Below are 12,012 nucleotides of genomic sequence, written 5' to 3'. Positions count from 1 at the left end.
GAGGCCAAGGGAGTGGCATTTAATAGGCGTGCTGGGACAGGTTCGTTTGCCAGAAAGGCCTCAACTTCTGCAACCGGCTTCACCACAGGCCCAGGAGCAGCCTTTCGCCTAGCAGCCAGCAAGCTAGCAAACTGATCCTGTACCTTCACTTCTACTGCTTTTACCAGCTTCCTCTTTTTAGGTTGAGGGGCCTCGGGTTTGTCAGATTCCACGGGCTCATCGACCAAGCATAGAGCCCTAGCTGCCCGAGGAGAAGGGTTAAGTTTTTTGGCCTTCGTATCCATTTTCAATGGCCCCGTGGTTCGGAATTGCGGAACAGCAGGTGGGTCCACTCTCCCACTTATCTTCAGAGCTCCACCGGTTTGGAGTGGTAGATTCTTCTGCTTAGGTGACTCGATTAATTTGCCTTTACCTTTATCGAGTCTGGCCTTCTTCGGAGTAGCCCCCCGGGTATTAGTAGCCGGAGGATCCGAGATAACAAGCTTTGGGTCTCGGATGACCACAGAAGCAAGTCTCTTTTTGCCTCCGCCGACACCTCCTTCTACTACAACGAGGCCTCTCCCCTCCGAGGCCGTACTCATTAGCAGCGAATAACTCAGTAGACTTTCATGTTTTCGAGCCCACCATAAAACGTCGTTCACACGCTGCTGTTCGTGGTCGATGAGGATTGGCTCTTTAGAAGTGTTCCTGGCAGGAACACTGGTTTCTCGGGGCACTCTTGGACCTTGGGCAACTTCAGTAGGATGGAATTCCCATTGGCCCGTTGCGAAAAAGTATTTTCCCTTCCACGCATGGTTGCTGGAATACTTTCCATCTACATGGATGAATTTACCCCGTCGGGACTGAAAGTTGTATAAGCCATCGCACTTCGGGTTTTTCTGGAGCCGATATACCCATAAAAATTCTCGGGCAGTAAGGTGGTGTCCCGGTCCAAGCGCTAAAGGCCATAGTAGCACGCAGGCATAAATAAGCCTCCAGGCATTGGGAACGATCTGATGCGGGGCCAGCTTCAAGTAACTCAGCAGCTCTCGTATTATTGGTGGAAAGGGGAGTCGAAAACCAGCACGAAACATAGTCTCGTACAGGCAAACTTCGTGCGCGTCGAAGCGCACTATAGCACCTACCCGTTCGTCATCAAACCGCAACTTCACAGATTTGGGAATAAAACATTCCTCTCGGATTCTAGCTTCATCGGCCTTAGTTAATAATGGCCGCCAGCAGGCTGGGTAGGTGTTGCCTCCGAGACCATCAGAGCCTGATCCTTCATCTCCAGATATGGTGTATAGGAAGAAAAAAGAAAGCTATGGAAGAACAAAGAGAAAACAGAAAGCAGAAAGCGAAAAGATGGAAAGAATGAGAAAAGAAAGGAGGACCATTGTATTTTAATAAGATCGCCTCGGTAACGTGCGCATTAAATGCGCCGTGTGGAGCAGGGCTCGGCAAGCGACACGTGGACATACCTCATGACCAAGTTCAATGCACCGACAGAGTCTCGGAATCTCAATCGACATCTACAGTTGACGAGTGACAGTGTCTCGGAAGATCAACCGACGCCGCCTGCAGATGACACGTGTAAGGTACTCAAAGGCCAGCATTAATGAAGTGATAGGGTCTCGGAATCTCAATCGACACCTGAATATTCAAAAGTCAAATTTTTCCTCCAATATTTGAAATTTGAATTTTGAATTTTCCCTCCAAGATTTGAAATTTAAATTTTGAATCTGAAATTTAAATCTCAAATTTTGCCGCCTTATTAATCCGGGACGGAGTCGGAAAGACATTGACTGTCTCGGAATTTCTTTCAAGAAAAGCTGGCCTCGGTTCATTCCATCAAGACATGAAATTTCTTTAGTTCTACAAACTTCGAAATTGGGGGGTAACTGTTGGGTCATGAACTAGCCTACCATTTATTGAGCAGTCCTTGGGCCCAGCCAGAGGAGGCCCAAGTCCGAGACCTACTCAAGTGATCCAAGACGAGACCTACTCATGTTATCCGAGACCACAAATCCGAGGCAACCCCTAGCCGAGACCATAAAGTCCGAGAATAACTCAGGACATGTAAGTCTCAGTAAAGGGAATAACTCTGATATCTTAAAAGATTACGAAGTTGATCCTCTGATCTCAAGTCGCTTAAATCGTGGAAGAACTAACAAACATAATATTTTCATTCAAATGTTTGTTTAGCCAATATCGAGGGATAAGATTCCTTAATAAGTGGGAAATCAAATTTCCTCCAATGCCTATAAATACAAGTCATATGATCAAAGCAAAGGTAATCACAACTCTCATAATCTAAGCTCTGTAGTTGTTACTAATATCCTTTCCCATTCTGACTTAGGCATCGAAGTGCTCACGCCGGCTCACCCCCGGTCACTTCGATCCTTCCTTCTTCTTTGTTATGCAGTCAAAATTGTTCGGGTGTTGGTCCAACTCAAGCTCGGCAAGCGCGCCACGTCATCATCCTGGAAAACTGTGCATCAACAAAACTCAAGAACTTTTTATTTTTTTTGGAACTGAAATGTGTAGGTTTCATTAATAAAAGATAAAGAGCATAAATATTTTACAACACAGAGCAATGAGAGCATAAAGCTCTGAAAAATCATAGTCAAATGCTCCCAACGATGGTTTGTTACTACATCAATAGAGTAAAATATCAATGAAATAAAAATGTTGTTTGTAGCCTTACTCCTTTATATAATAGGGCATGTAGGCAAGAGCCCCATAAAAGAATTGCTACAAGCAGAAATGCATCCATATATATAAAAAGTGTTAAGTTGCTTGTCTCTTGTTTGTGATGTAGAATTGAAGCTACAAAACTTATTAAGTTTTTAGTTATGTTTATGATTATACAATTATATATCTCTAGCTCTAAAGAATTGTAAGAGGTGTGTGGAGTAGTGTTGAAGGTATTTTGTTTTTTTATTACAATTATTTTAAATTATATATTTGCGCTTTAGGGAAAGAAAAATCTTAGATGTACTACAATTTATTGTAGAAACGTGTAATTGAAGGGTGTTTAATTTTTTTTTAGCGGCTAATGTGACACCATATATATACTGACACATGCCAGCAAATTATAAAAAAGTTGTAAATCTATCATTACTCTTTAAAAAAATGAGATCAAATAAATGACTACAACTTGAGTTTTCATAGTTTTACCTTGCAATTTGCCCACCCCCCCTCTCCCAAAACAAGGGACGAAAGAATGAGTACTTGTATGGTCCGTTTGGGATTACGGTTTTAATAAGTACGTATTTTTAAAATCACTATTTTTTAAAATCGCAAAAGGCGTTTGGTAAAACATGTTAGAAGTATTTTTTTGTCAAATATTTGTTATGCGAAATCGTAATTTTGGTTTAAATTCACATTTTTTTAAATAAGCATGTCATAGCCTACTTATAGAAATCGTAGATTTTTTTTTTCTTATTTTAGATTAATTGCCTTTTAAATTGTAATGTCAAAGGCCTTTCGTTTTGCGATATCTTTTAAAAAACGTACGTAAATTATTCTTACGAAATCACAATCTCAAACAAAACTTTTATCCTACTTTGCTCACATATATGTTAGTACTGATCAACCAATTAACCTTGGCATTAAATAAAAAAAAAATTTAAAAAAAAAAATTGCATTTGTTTTTTAACAAATGAAATATTGTACACCAATGTATATTCTCTCACTATATGTTGGCGTGAGAGAATATATATTGCTATGAGAATGAGATAATTATATGGGAGTTAGGTTGTTGGGCCGTCTTATTTCTTTGATTACGTAGAGATCATATAAAGTCAATTATGAACTTCAAATAGTTTTATAATAAAACGTCAAAACATAGACAACATGTAATTGCTTATATACCCGCTTTTCTCAATTTGGAAAATGGAATACTCAGGATCTTCAAACATTTGAATAATTGAACCGCTAGTTTTGCCATACTACGCGCAGTTAATTGATCACTATAATATATATTTGACAATTTAATACGAACTAATCATTTTATATTATTTCTTGCATTTCTTGTATGCACCCTTTAATTATTAATTAGTTTAATGGAAAACAATAGATCAATTTATTTATTTTATTTAATCTTTTCTTTTCGTTACTTTACTTTTGGATTGCCCATATATATATATATATATATATATATATATATATGGCCATGAAAGTAATCATAATTACCAACTATTGGTTAGAGAGAGAAGACATATTGTTAACATGCAAATGCTTGGGGCGAGACACTACATCTTTTATAAATTGACGTGACAATTCATGATTAATAAAATAATTATGCTGTATGATTGATAATTAAAGTAGTAAGTCAGATTTTTTGCTTAACTATTTAACTAATTATAAATTGTCAAGTCGGTTTAGCATGCGTACGTGCCATCTATATTTATATCACGAGTAATTCTAGAAGTTATTCTTGTATCCCTCTTAAGCCTCTCTAAGAATGATGTGGCCATTAAAATCATCATTTAATCAAAATTCAATAATGATCAATCACAAGTCCGATGATGATTTTAATAGCCACATCATTCTTAAAGGGACTAAAAAAGAACACGAAAAAGACTTATAGCATTGCTCCTATATCACCTATCCATCTAATTTGTGTGAACACTTTTCAAAATTTTCCCCTTTTTTGGAGTTTAATGATTGTTTGGAAGACTAACTTCGATTGAATGAAATGTTAGTTAAGCATTGAATTGACCACCCCACTAAGAGACACACACATGAATTAACCCTCTATAAAGACCTCAGCGCGCCAGTCGCCATTGTTATATATCCTCCACCCCAACGGCTCCCTCCTCTTTGAAACATCAAATCTTTCTCCCTCACATGTCCGCACACAGACAACACAAAAGATGATGATCATCAAGTCGCCAAAGGTTGTTTTTGTGCTGGCCATGCTCATGGCGGCTTTGGCCGTTGCTCTCACGCCAACACCATCTGATAAAAAAGGCTCATTTCTCAGTCGTGAGGATGATGAAGATCATTCAATGGTGAAAGCCCAAGAACCAACTTCTCTCCGGGGGCCAAGCCGCCACGTCCTTGCTCTGAACTACGACCGCTACGTGAACTACGACCGGTACGTGAACTTCGACCGGTACGTTTGGACATGTGACAAAAATCCCAAGGTTTGCAGCGCCGTGGGCAGCGGTGGGCCAGACTGCTGCATGAAGTGGTGTGTGAATGTGACGACAAACATTTTCAACTGCGGGAAATGTGGGAAGCCATGCAGGTTTTCTGAGATCTGCTGCGATGGTCAATGTGTGAACCCCATGTCCAACAAGCTGCACTGTGGACGCTGCAACAACAAGTGCAAGAAAGGGGGTGCCTGTGTGTATGCAATGTGTAACTACGCATAAAAAAGCAACCAAAATCACACCGGTTATAAACAAATCCTGATTCTCAGACAATTTGTTGCTCTGATTGCTAGTAATCTGGACAACAAATGTGAAAAGGATCGTATACGACTCAGTTGCTCGAATAAGAAGTGGACAGTCGAAAACTTGTTCAGGCAGATGAATCTCATAAATACTTTTTCATATTTACTATCCGAATTAATTGTTACTGATCAGAATAACAAAATAGTTGTAATATTGTAGCTATATATACATTTTTTTAATGTGTATATCTAATAAAGACAGCCAACATCAACATTTGATGGGCTTTGCCTTTGCCGATGTTTTGTTATTCATTTTATCATGGATATATGTTATTATCTAGATTCATAATGCTTGCTTTAGTAGAAATTCATTGTCAACATGGAGAAGATTTTCATGCAAATATCAGGTTTGGTCAAAGTTAATGCTTTTGTCTATTTTTAAGACGGTGTAAAGAGATGGGGGATTTATTTTATTAAGTCTTAATATGATTTTGCTTCAAAAGATGATCATGGAGTGAGTTGTTGGTGTAGAATAAATCATATATTTTCTAATTAACAATATGTCATCATGACTATTTGAACAACTATCATAACAGCTTCATGTTGGATCATTGACAAAAGCTTAATTTTGAAATTAGAAAAAAATAACTTTCATTAACAGTCATTAATTAATTTGGACCGTTTGATTTCACTTATCAGTTGTCTAATATGGATTGTTAACCGTTACTTAATTATGATTGTTAAATTAAATTTATTAATTAGTTCCAATTAGATGTCACTTGATTTAATCGTGCAATCCAAATCATTGCTGGCCATGTAAATTTAATCTAACCGTTTGATTTATAAACATTATATGATCCAAATCAAACCAATAAATCACATAATCCAACTTTATTCGTTAAAGCTTTTTACTTCCCACTTTTATCTTCTGTTTTCAAAACAAATACATCAACGTCAAACAATCCAAAATATAAAACACTAAAAAAAAAAAAAAAAATCTCTAAGATACATTAAAAAAGGGAGTCAATGTTTTTGGTTTTGTTTGGTTTGGTGGGAAAAAGGGGGACACCAAATATAAGATAGGATTAGTCAAACCTGTTAGTTCTTGTGTTGGCTTAATTCAGTTCCAAAATGCAGAAGTTACTGTTCACGGACTCAAACACTGATATAGAATGCTCAGAATCCAATCTTGACCGTTCATAATGTAGATTCATGTGTTATGAATGTCCCTGCAAAATTTCAGCTCAATCGGACCACAAACTCCTATCAATCGGAGCTGTTGATCAAGACTGCACAGGCCGGGTCCGGACCGCAATTCCTCGGGTCCGGACCGCAATTCCAGAAACTAAAATTTTGCTCCGCAAAGCCGTATCCGGACAGCCCATTAACATGTCCGGACCCCCCGTAAGTTTTAGGCCCAAAAACATGATTTTAAGTGGGTTAGGTCTAGGGTTTTGTCGGGGGTATATATACATCATTATAGAAGAGAGAGGTACGAATTTTCGCCCCCAGAGAGTTCGTCGGAGGCTGTGCTAAGAGAGATCATATGTGGTGAGCGTTTAATTGAATCTCTTACAGTTTTAGTTATTCCTTTGATAAATTTACGGTTGAGAAGTCTATCGGAAGGGTCCGGTAAAGGAGAATCACGTTGAAGAAGATTGTGAGCAAGGAGACGAGTTGTAGGCTTGTCGATCTTACGGAGCCAAGATCTTGCAAAGGGTTGTAAGTGTTCCTAGTGTCTGTAATCTCTAGATAATTTTTTGATAGTGATTTCCTGGGTTTGGCTGCCCCGGAGAGGTTTTACTTTTAGATCGGTTTCTAAAAGGTTTCCTCTTCGTAACCAAAATATCTGTGTCTGCCTCTTTATTGCTTTATATATTTTGGGTGATTAAATTATTTATTGCTTCATAATAATAATTCCGCATAAATTGTGATAAACAAGTTTTTGGAGTCGACATAGCGTTTTTCAATTGGTATCAGAGCGGGTTCACTCTGTTTGGATTAAATTCTTGAGTGAGATCTGTTGACTCCTGTTTGCTATGAATACTTCTCAAGGGGAATATGATCTTATAAACCCCTTCAACAATTTGTTGGAAAAATTCACTCTTTTGAGACATCAATACACAAATTGTTTGGGGGAGTTTCAAGATCTTAAACATGTGAATGAATTTATTGTTACTAAATTGTCTGAATCACATGCTATAATTGATTCTTTAAAATCTGAAAATTATGTTTTAGGTTCTAAAGTTGATTTGTTAGAGAATAAATTAAAAGAGTCAGAAACTCAATTGGAAAAATTCTCTAGCAATTCCCTTGAGAATATGTTACATACTCAGAATTCTGATTGTGATAAATCTGAGTTAAGTTTTGATTGTCATGTTGCTTCGTCTTCTAACAATAATTCTAGTTCCGAGATAATATTTGTTAAATCAGAAAAAGTAGAAGACTCTTTGGTTAAAAGAAAAACAGCGGCTGCCTCGACCTCACAAGGTAAGGAAGTTAACAAAATTTATATTGAACCTTGTGTATCTTACCCCAAGTATAGAGTCGTCCATCCTCCTAGGAATCTACCTCCTAAAAGGTTTATCCCTACTTGTCATCATTGTGGAAAAGTTGGTCACATTCGACCCAACTATTTTAAATTGAAACCTCATATGCATAAAAATAAAAATTCTGTTTCTAGGAAAGAACCTTTGGGGTTATGCACAATGATGATGGGAGGTTTGTCTAGATTAGACAAGATTGAAAATGTTCACGTCTCTACACCTTCTTTCAAGAAGGTTTGGGTTAGGAAGGATTATATCATTCACCCATTGAGGGGGAGTGGTAGTGATCTCACCTAAAGTTAGGTGAGTCAATAACATGTCTAGGATTGATTGTTTTGTTTATTTTTGAATATCCTAGAGCGTGTTATTTTTCTTTGTTTTGCATTTTTTTTTTTTTTGCTTTATTGTTTATGCACTGCATTATTTTTGTTGTTACACTTTTTGTATGAAGAGTGTATACATGGTTGTTTTGAGATTCATGTTTTGAGGCATATTCATAAAGGATTTTTCAAGAAATTCATATATCATGATCTTTGAAAAGCTTATAGATGAGATGTTGTGTGCGGACCACCAAGATTTTTGTCTACTTGCTAATCAAATGTTCAGGAATGTGTAATGTCTTGTGAAGACCTAGAAGTAGTTATTAAACCAAATCATTATTTTGTAGTGGGACCTATAAGATGTGATGAAAGTTTAATGCTAAAGAACATTCATGTCTTGCCTGTTGTAATCTCAATTCAAGCATGTTGTTTTGTTTTGCATTACATTTTTGCTTGTTTTGCATTTGTTTTTCATTTGTGTGCATTTCTTTTATGAAAAATTTCAAAAAGACAAAAATATGTTATTTTAATTGTTTTTTTTTTTTTTCTTTTGTCTTATGCACCTAGATAGTCCATTGATTTCTCATGTTGCTTTTTATGGATGTAATTCCTTGCGTCTTGGAATATTCTTAATATGCATGACATGAAAATTTGTGTCAATGGACTTGTTTTTGTGGTTACCTAAAGCCTGAGCTTATGTGGTACATTTTGCCTATGCTTTATTCCTTGTACACATTTAAGCTTAAATTGAGGTTTTGTTTCACTTTATTTGTGAGGTCTGTTAGGTAACCATATGAGGTTTTTAACTAGTCATATTCTTCAAATTGACTATATGCTAGTTGAACCTAGGGCTTAAAAATTCCTGCTTTCTCTTTTGTGATAAGCACCAACAGTTTAAGGACACTTTCTCAAAGAGAAAAATAAACAAAATAGTGAAACAAATAAAATCAAAAGATCATATTCCAAAAGGAATTTATTTCACTGTGTCAAACTTGTGCAAAATATTTTACAAAGAGAATTGTATAGGATGAGAGTGGCTAGGCCCTAGTATGATAAGGTTTGACTTTTGATTTGATATACTTGTCAAAACCTCATGGTGGTGAAACTTTCTCCTCATTTTGTAAATTGAAAATTTTTCTCTTTGGATGGCTTACCCACACACCACACAAGCATAGGTTGAATGGAACATTTTCTTGGCTTGGGTTAAGCAATATGAGTTTCTAGCCATTTCTAGTCTCATGTATATTTTGCATATTTGGAGCATGTTTGGGATATTCATTGTGCAATACATGAGTCATTGATGTGTTATCATTTGTGTTCATTTGACTTTTGAGGGGGAGAAACGTGTTTTACATTTTTTAGCTTCTTGTTGATTATTGAGTCATATTTTGAGGGGGAGTTTTTGGTAATGTGTGTTCATGATCTTGCATTCTACGTCATTCTTTTGTGATCATGAGTTTTATTTTTGTATTCCTGTTCCACATATACCTTGATATATTTTGTGAAGTGTTTCAGGAAATATGAAGACCTTTTGTCATTCTGTGACAAAAAGGGGGAGTAAATATGGGGAGATGATGGGATTGGCTCGGCATTTTGGTTTTGTCACTGAATTGCCAAAGGGGGAATTTGTTAGTTCTTGTGTTGGCTTAATTCAGTTCCAAAATGCAGAAGCTACTGTTCATGAACTCAAACACTGATATAGAATGCTCAGAATCCAATCTTGACCTTTCATAATGTAGATTCATGTGTTATGAACGTCCCTGCAAAATTTCAGCTCAATCGGACCACAAACGCCTATCGATCGGAGCTGTTGATCAAGACTGGACAGGCCGGGTCCGGACCGCAATTCCCCGGGTCCGGACCTCATTTCCAGAAACTAAAATCTTGCTCCGCAAAGCCGTGTCCGGACCGCCCATTAACATGTCCGGACACCCCGTAAGTTTTAGGCCCAAAAACATGATTTTAAGTGGGTTAGGTCTAGGGTTTTGTCGGGGGTATATATACATCATTATAGAAGAGAGAGGTACGAATTTTCACCCCCAGAGAGTTCGTCGGAGGCTGTGCTAAGAGAGATCATATGTGGTGAGCGTTAAATTGAATCTCTTAGAGTTTTAGTTATTCCTTTGATAAATCTACGGTTGAGAAGTCTATCGGAAGGGTCCGGTAAAGGAGAATCACGTTGAAGAAGATTGTGAGCAAGGAGACGAGTTGTAGGCTTGTCGATCTTACAGAGCCAAGGTCTTGCAAAGGGTTGTAAGTGTTCCTAGTGTCTGTAATCTCTAGATAATCTTTTGATAGTGATTTCCTGGGTTTGGCTGCCCCGGAGAGGTTTTACTTTTAGATCGGTTTCTAAAAGGTTTCCTCTTCGTAACCAAAATATCTGTGTCTGCCTCTTTATTGCTTTATATATTTTGGGTGATTAAATTGTTTATTGCTTCATAATAATAATTCTGCATCAATTGTGATAAACAAGTTTTTGGAGTCGACATAACGTTTTTCAAAACCTATAATTCAAATAGATTTATATGAGAGGCCAAACAGGCTCTTAATTAGGAATTGCTTGTGTAACGGTTTTTTAGGCCGGGAATAAAAGTAAGCAGCTGGCTTTTCTCGTCTCGTGGCTTTTGAACAAGAAAATGAAAAATTCAAACTGCTTATGGCAAGACCAGAGTTGCAATTCAAGCTTGACATTCTCTACGTACGCGTACGGCTGACCAATTTCAGACGGACCATCCTTTTAGGATAATGATGATCTTTTTTTTTTTCTTTTTTTTTTAAAAAAATATGGATAGTATTTTATTTTAGATCACTTTGTATCACAATGGGTCTTTACCAATTAATTAACGCGATTCCAGAATCGGTACATATATAAAACATATTTGTCTCTGTGTAATACTGTTCAAATGACCTCTTCTTCTGAGAAAAATCGTTCTACTATTAAAATGACGCATTGTGAGGTCGTTTTGTTAAAACAACCCTATGCCAAGTGTCCCTAAGACCTGTATTCTTTGTAGTGCTTGTAACTAGAACTAGCAATTCGGGTGACACGATCTAATCTGCACAATATGTTTGATAAATAGATTGTGTTGAGTTGAACCGATCCGACATGCACCACTCATTAAATAAATATGCCATGTTGGGTTGAACCAAACACAACCCATTTTAACTGTATATAAATTTAAAAGTTACGAATACGAAGTTAACAGCTGCACTATTTTCTCTACTTGGTTGCTAGATGACTACATACTACGTACAATCAGGCTCAAAGGTTGATGATTACATATTACAAACAATGATGGTAATTAATTACAATAATGCTGTTGAGACTTACATGTATTTTTAAATGCTTTATTAAAAATGCATGAGAATAAGAGAAGGGTGAGAAGCGGCGGTGTTACTGTGGAATACTTTTAGCCTTTTACTCTTTTAAGGTTTTATTTTTTAATTGTAAAAAATAATATAATTAATCATATTTTATATCGATTATGCGGATTACCTATGAGTTAAGCGAGTTGACATGTTCATCAAACGGTTTAATTCAAGTCGACACGAATGGACCTGAACCGGATTATACATTTGATTCTTCTAGCTGTTCAACAAAAGTGTGCCTTAAAGCACGTGAAGGAAAAGTAGCACACAATATGAGTGTGTTACTTTTTGTCGGATTTTTTGAGTGTGTAGAGGGATTCAAAGTGTGGAATATGAGAAGAGATTGAACTATATAGAGATGTGAAACCAATTGGTCAAATATCGTGGGAGTACG

The 12,012-nt window shown here is 36.9% G+C and overlaps 1 protein-coding gene across 1 annotated transcript; it reads left to right on the top strand.

Annotated features, from left to right (window-relative positions):
• Window positions 1-4,859: 4,859 nt before the first annotated feature.
• LOC132170124 (protein GRIM REAPER-like) lies at window positions 4,860-5,363 on the top strand. The gene has a single exon (XM_059581026.1). The coding sequence runs from the start codon at window positions 4,860-4,862 to the stop codon at window positions 5,361-5,363; it is 504 nt and encodes a 167-aa protein (XP_059437009.1).
• The last annotated feature ends 6,649 nt before the right edge of the window (window positions 5,364-12,012 follow it).

Source organism: Corylus avellana, chromosome ca2, assembly GCF_901000735.1.
Source record: "Corylus avellana chromosome ca2, CavTom2PMs-1.0".
Lineage (NCBI taxonomy): Eukaryota > Viridiplantae > Streptophyta > Magnoliopsida > Fagales > Betulaceae > Corylus > Corylus avellana.
Note: the sequence above shows the minus strand (reverse complement) of the source record. Positions and strands in the feature narration are given on the sequence as shown.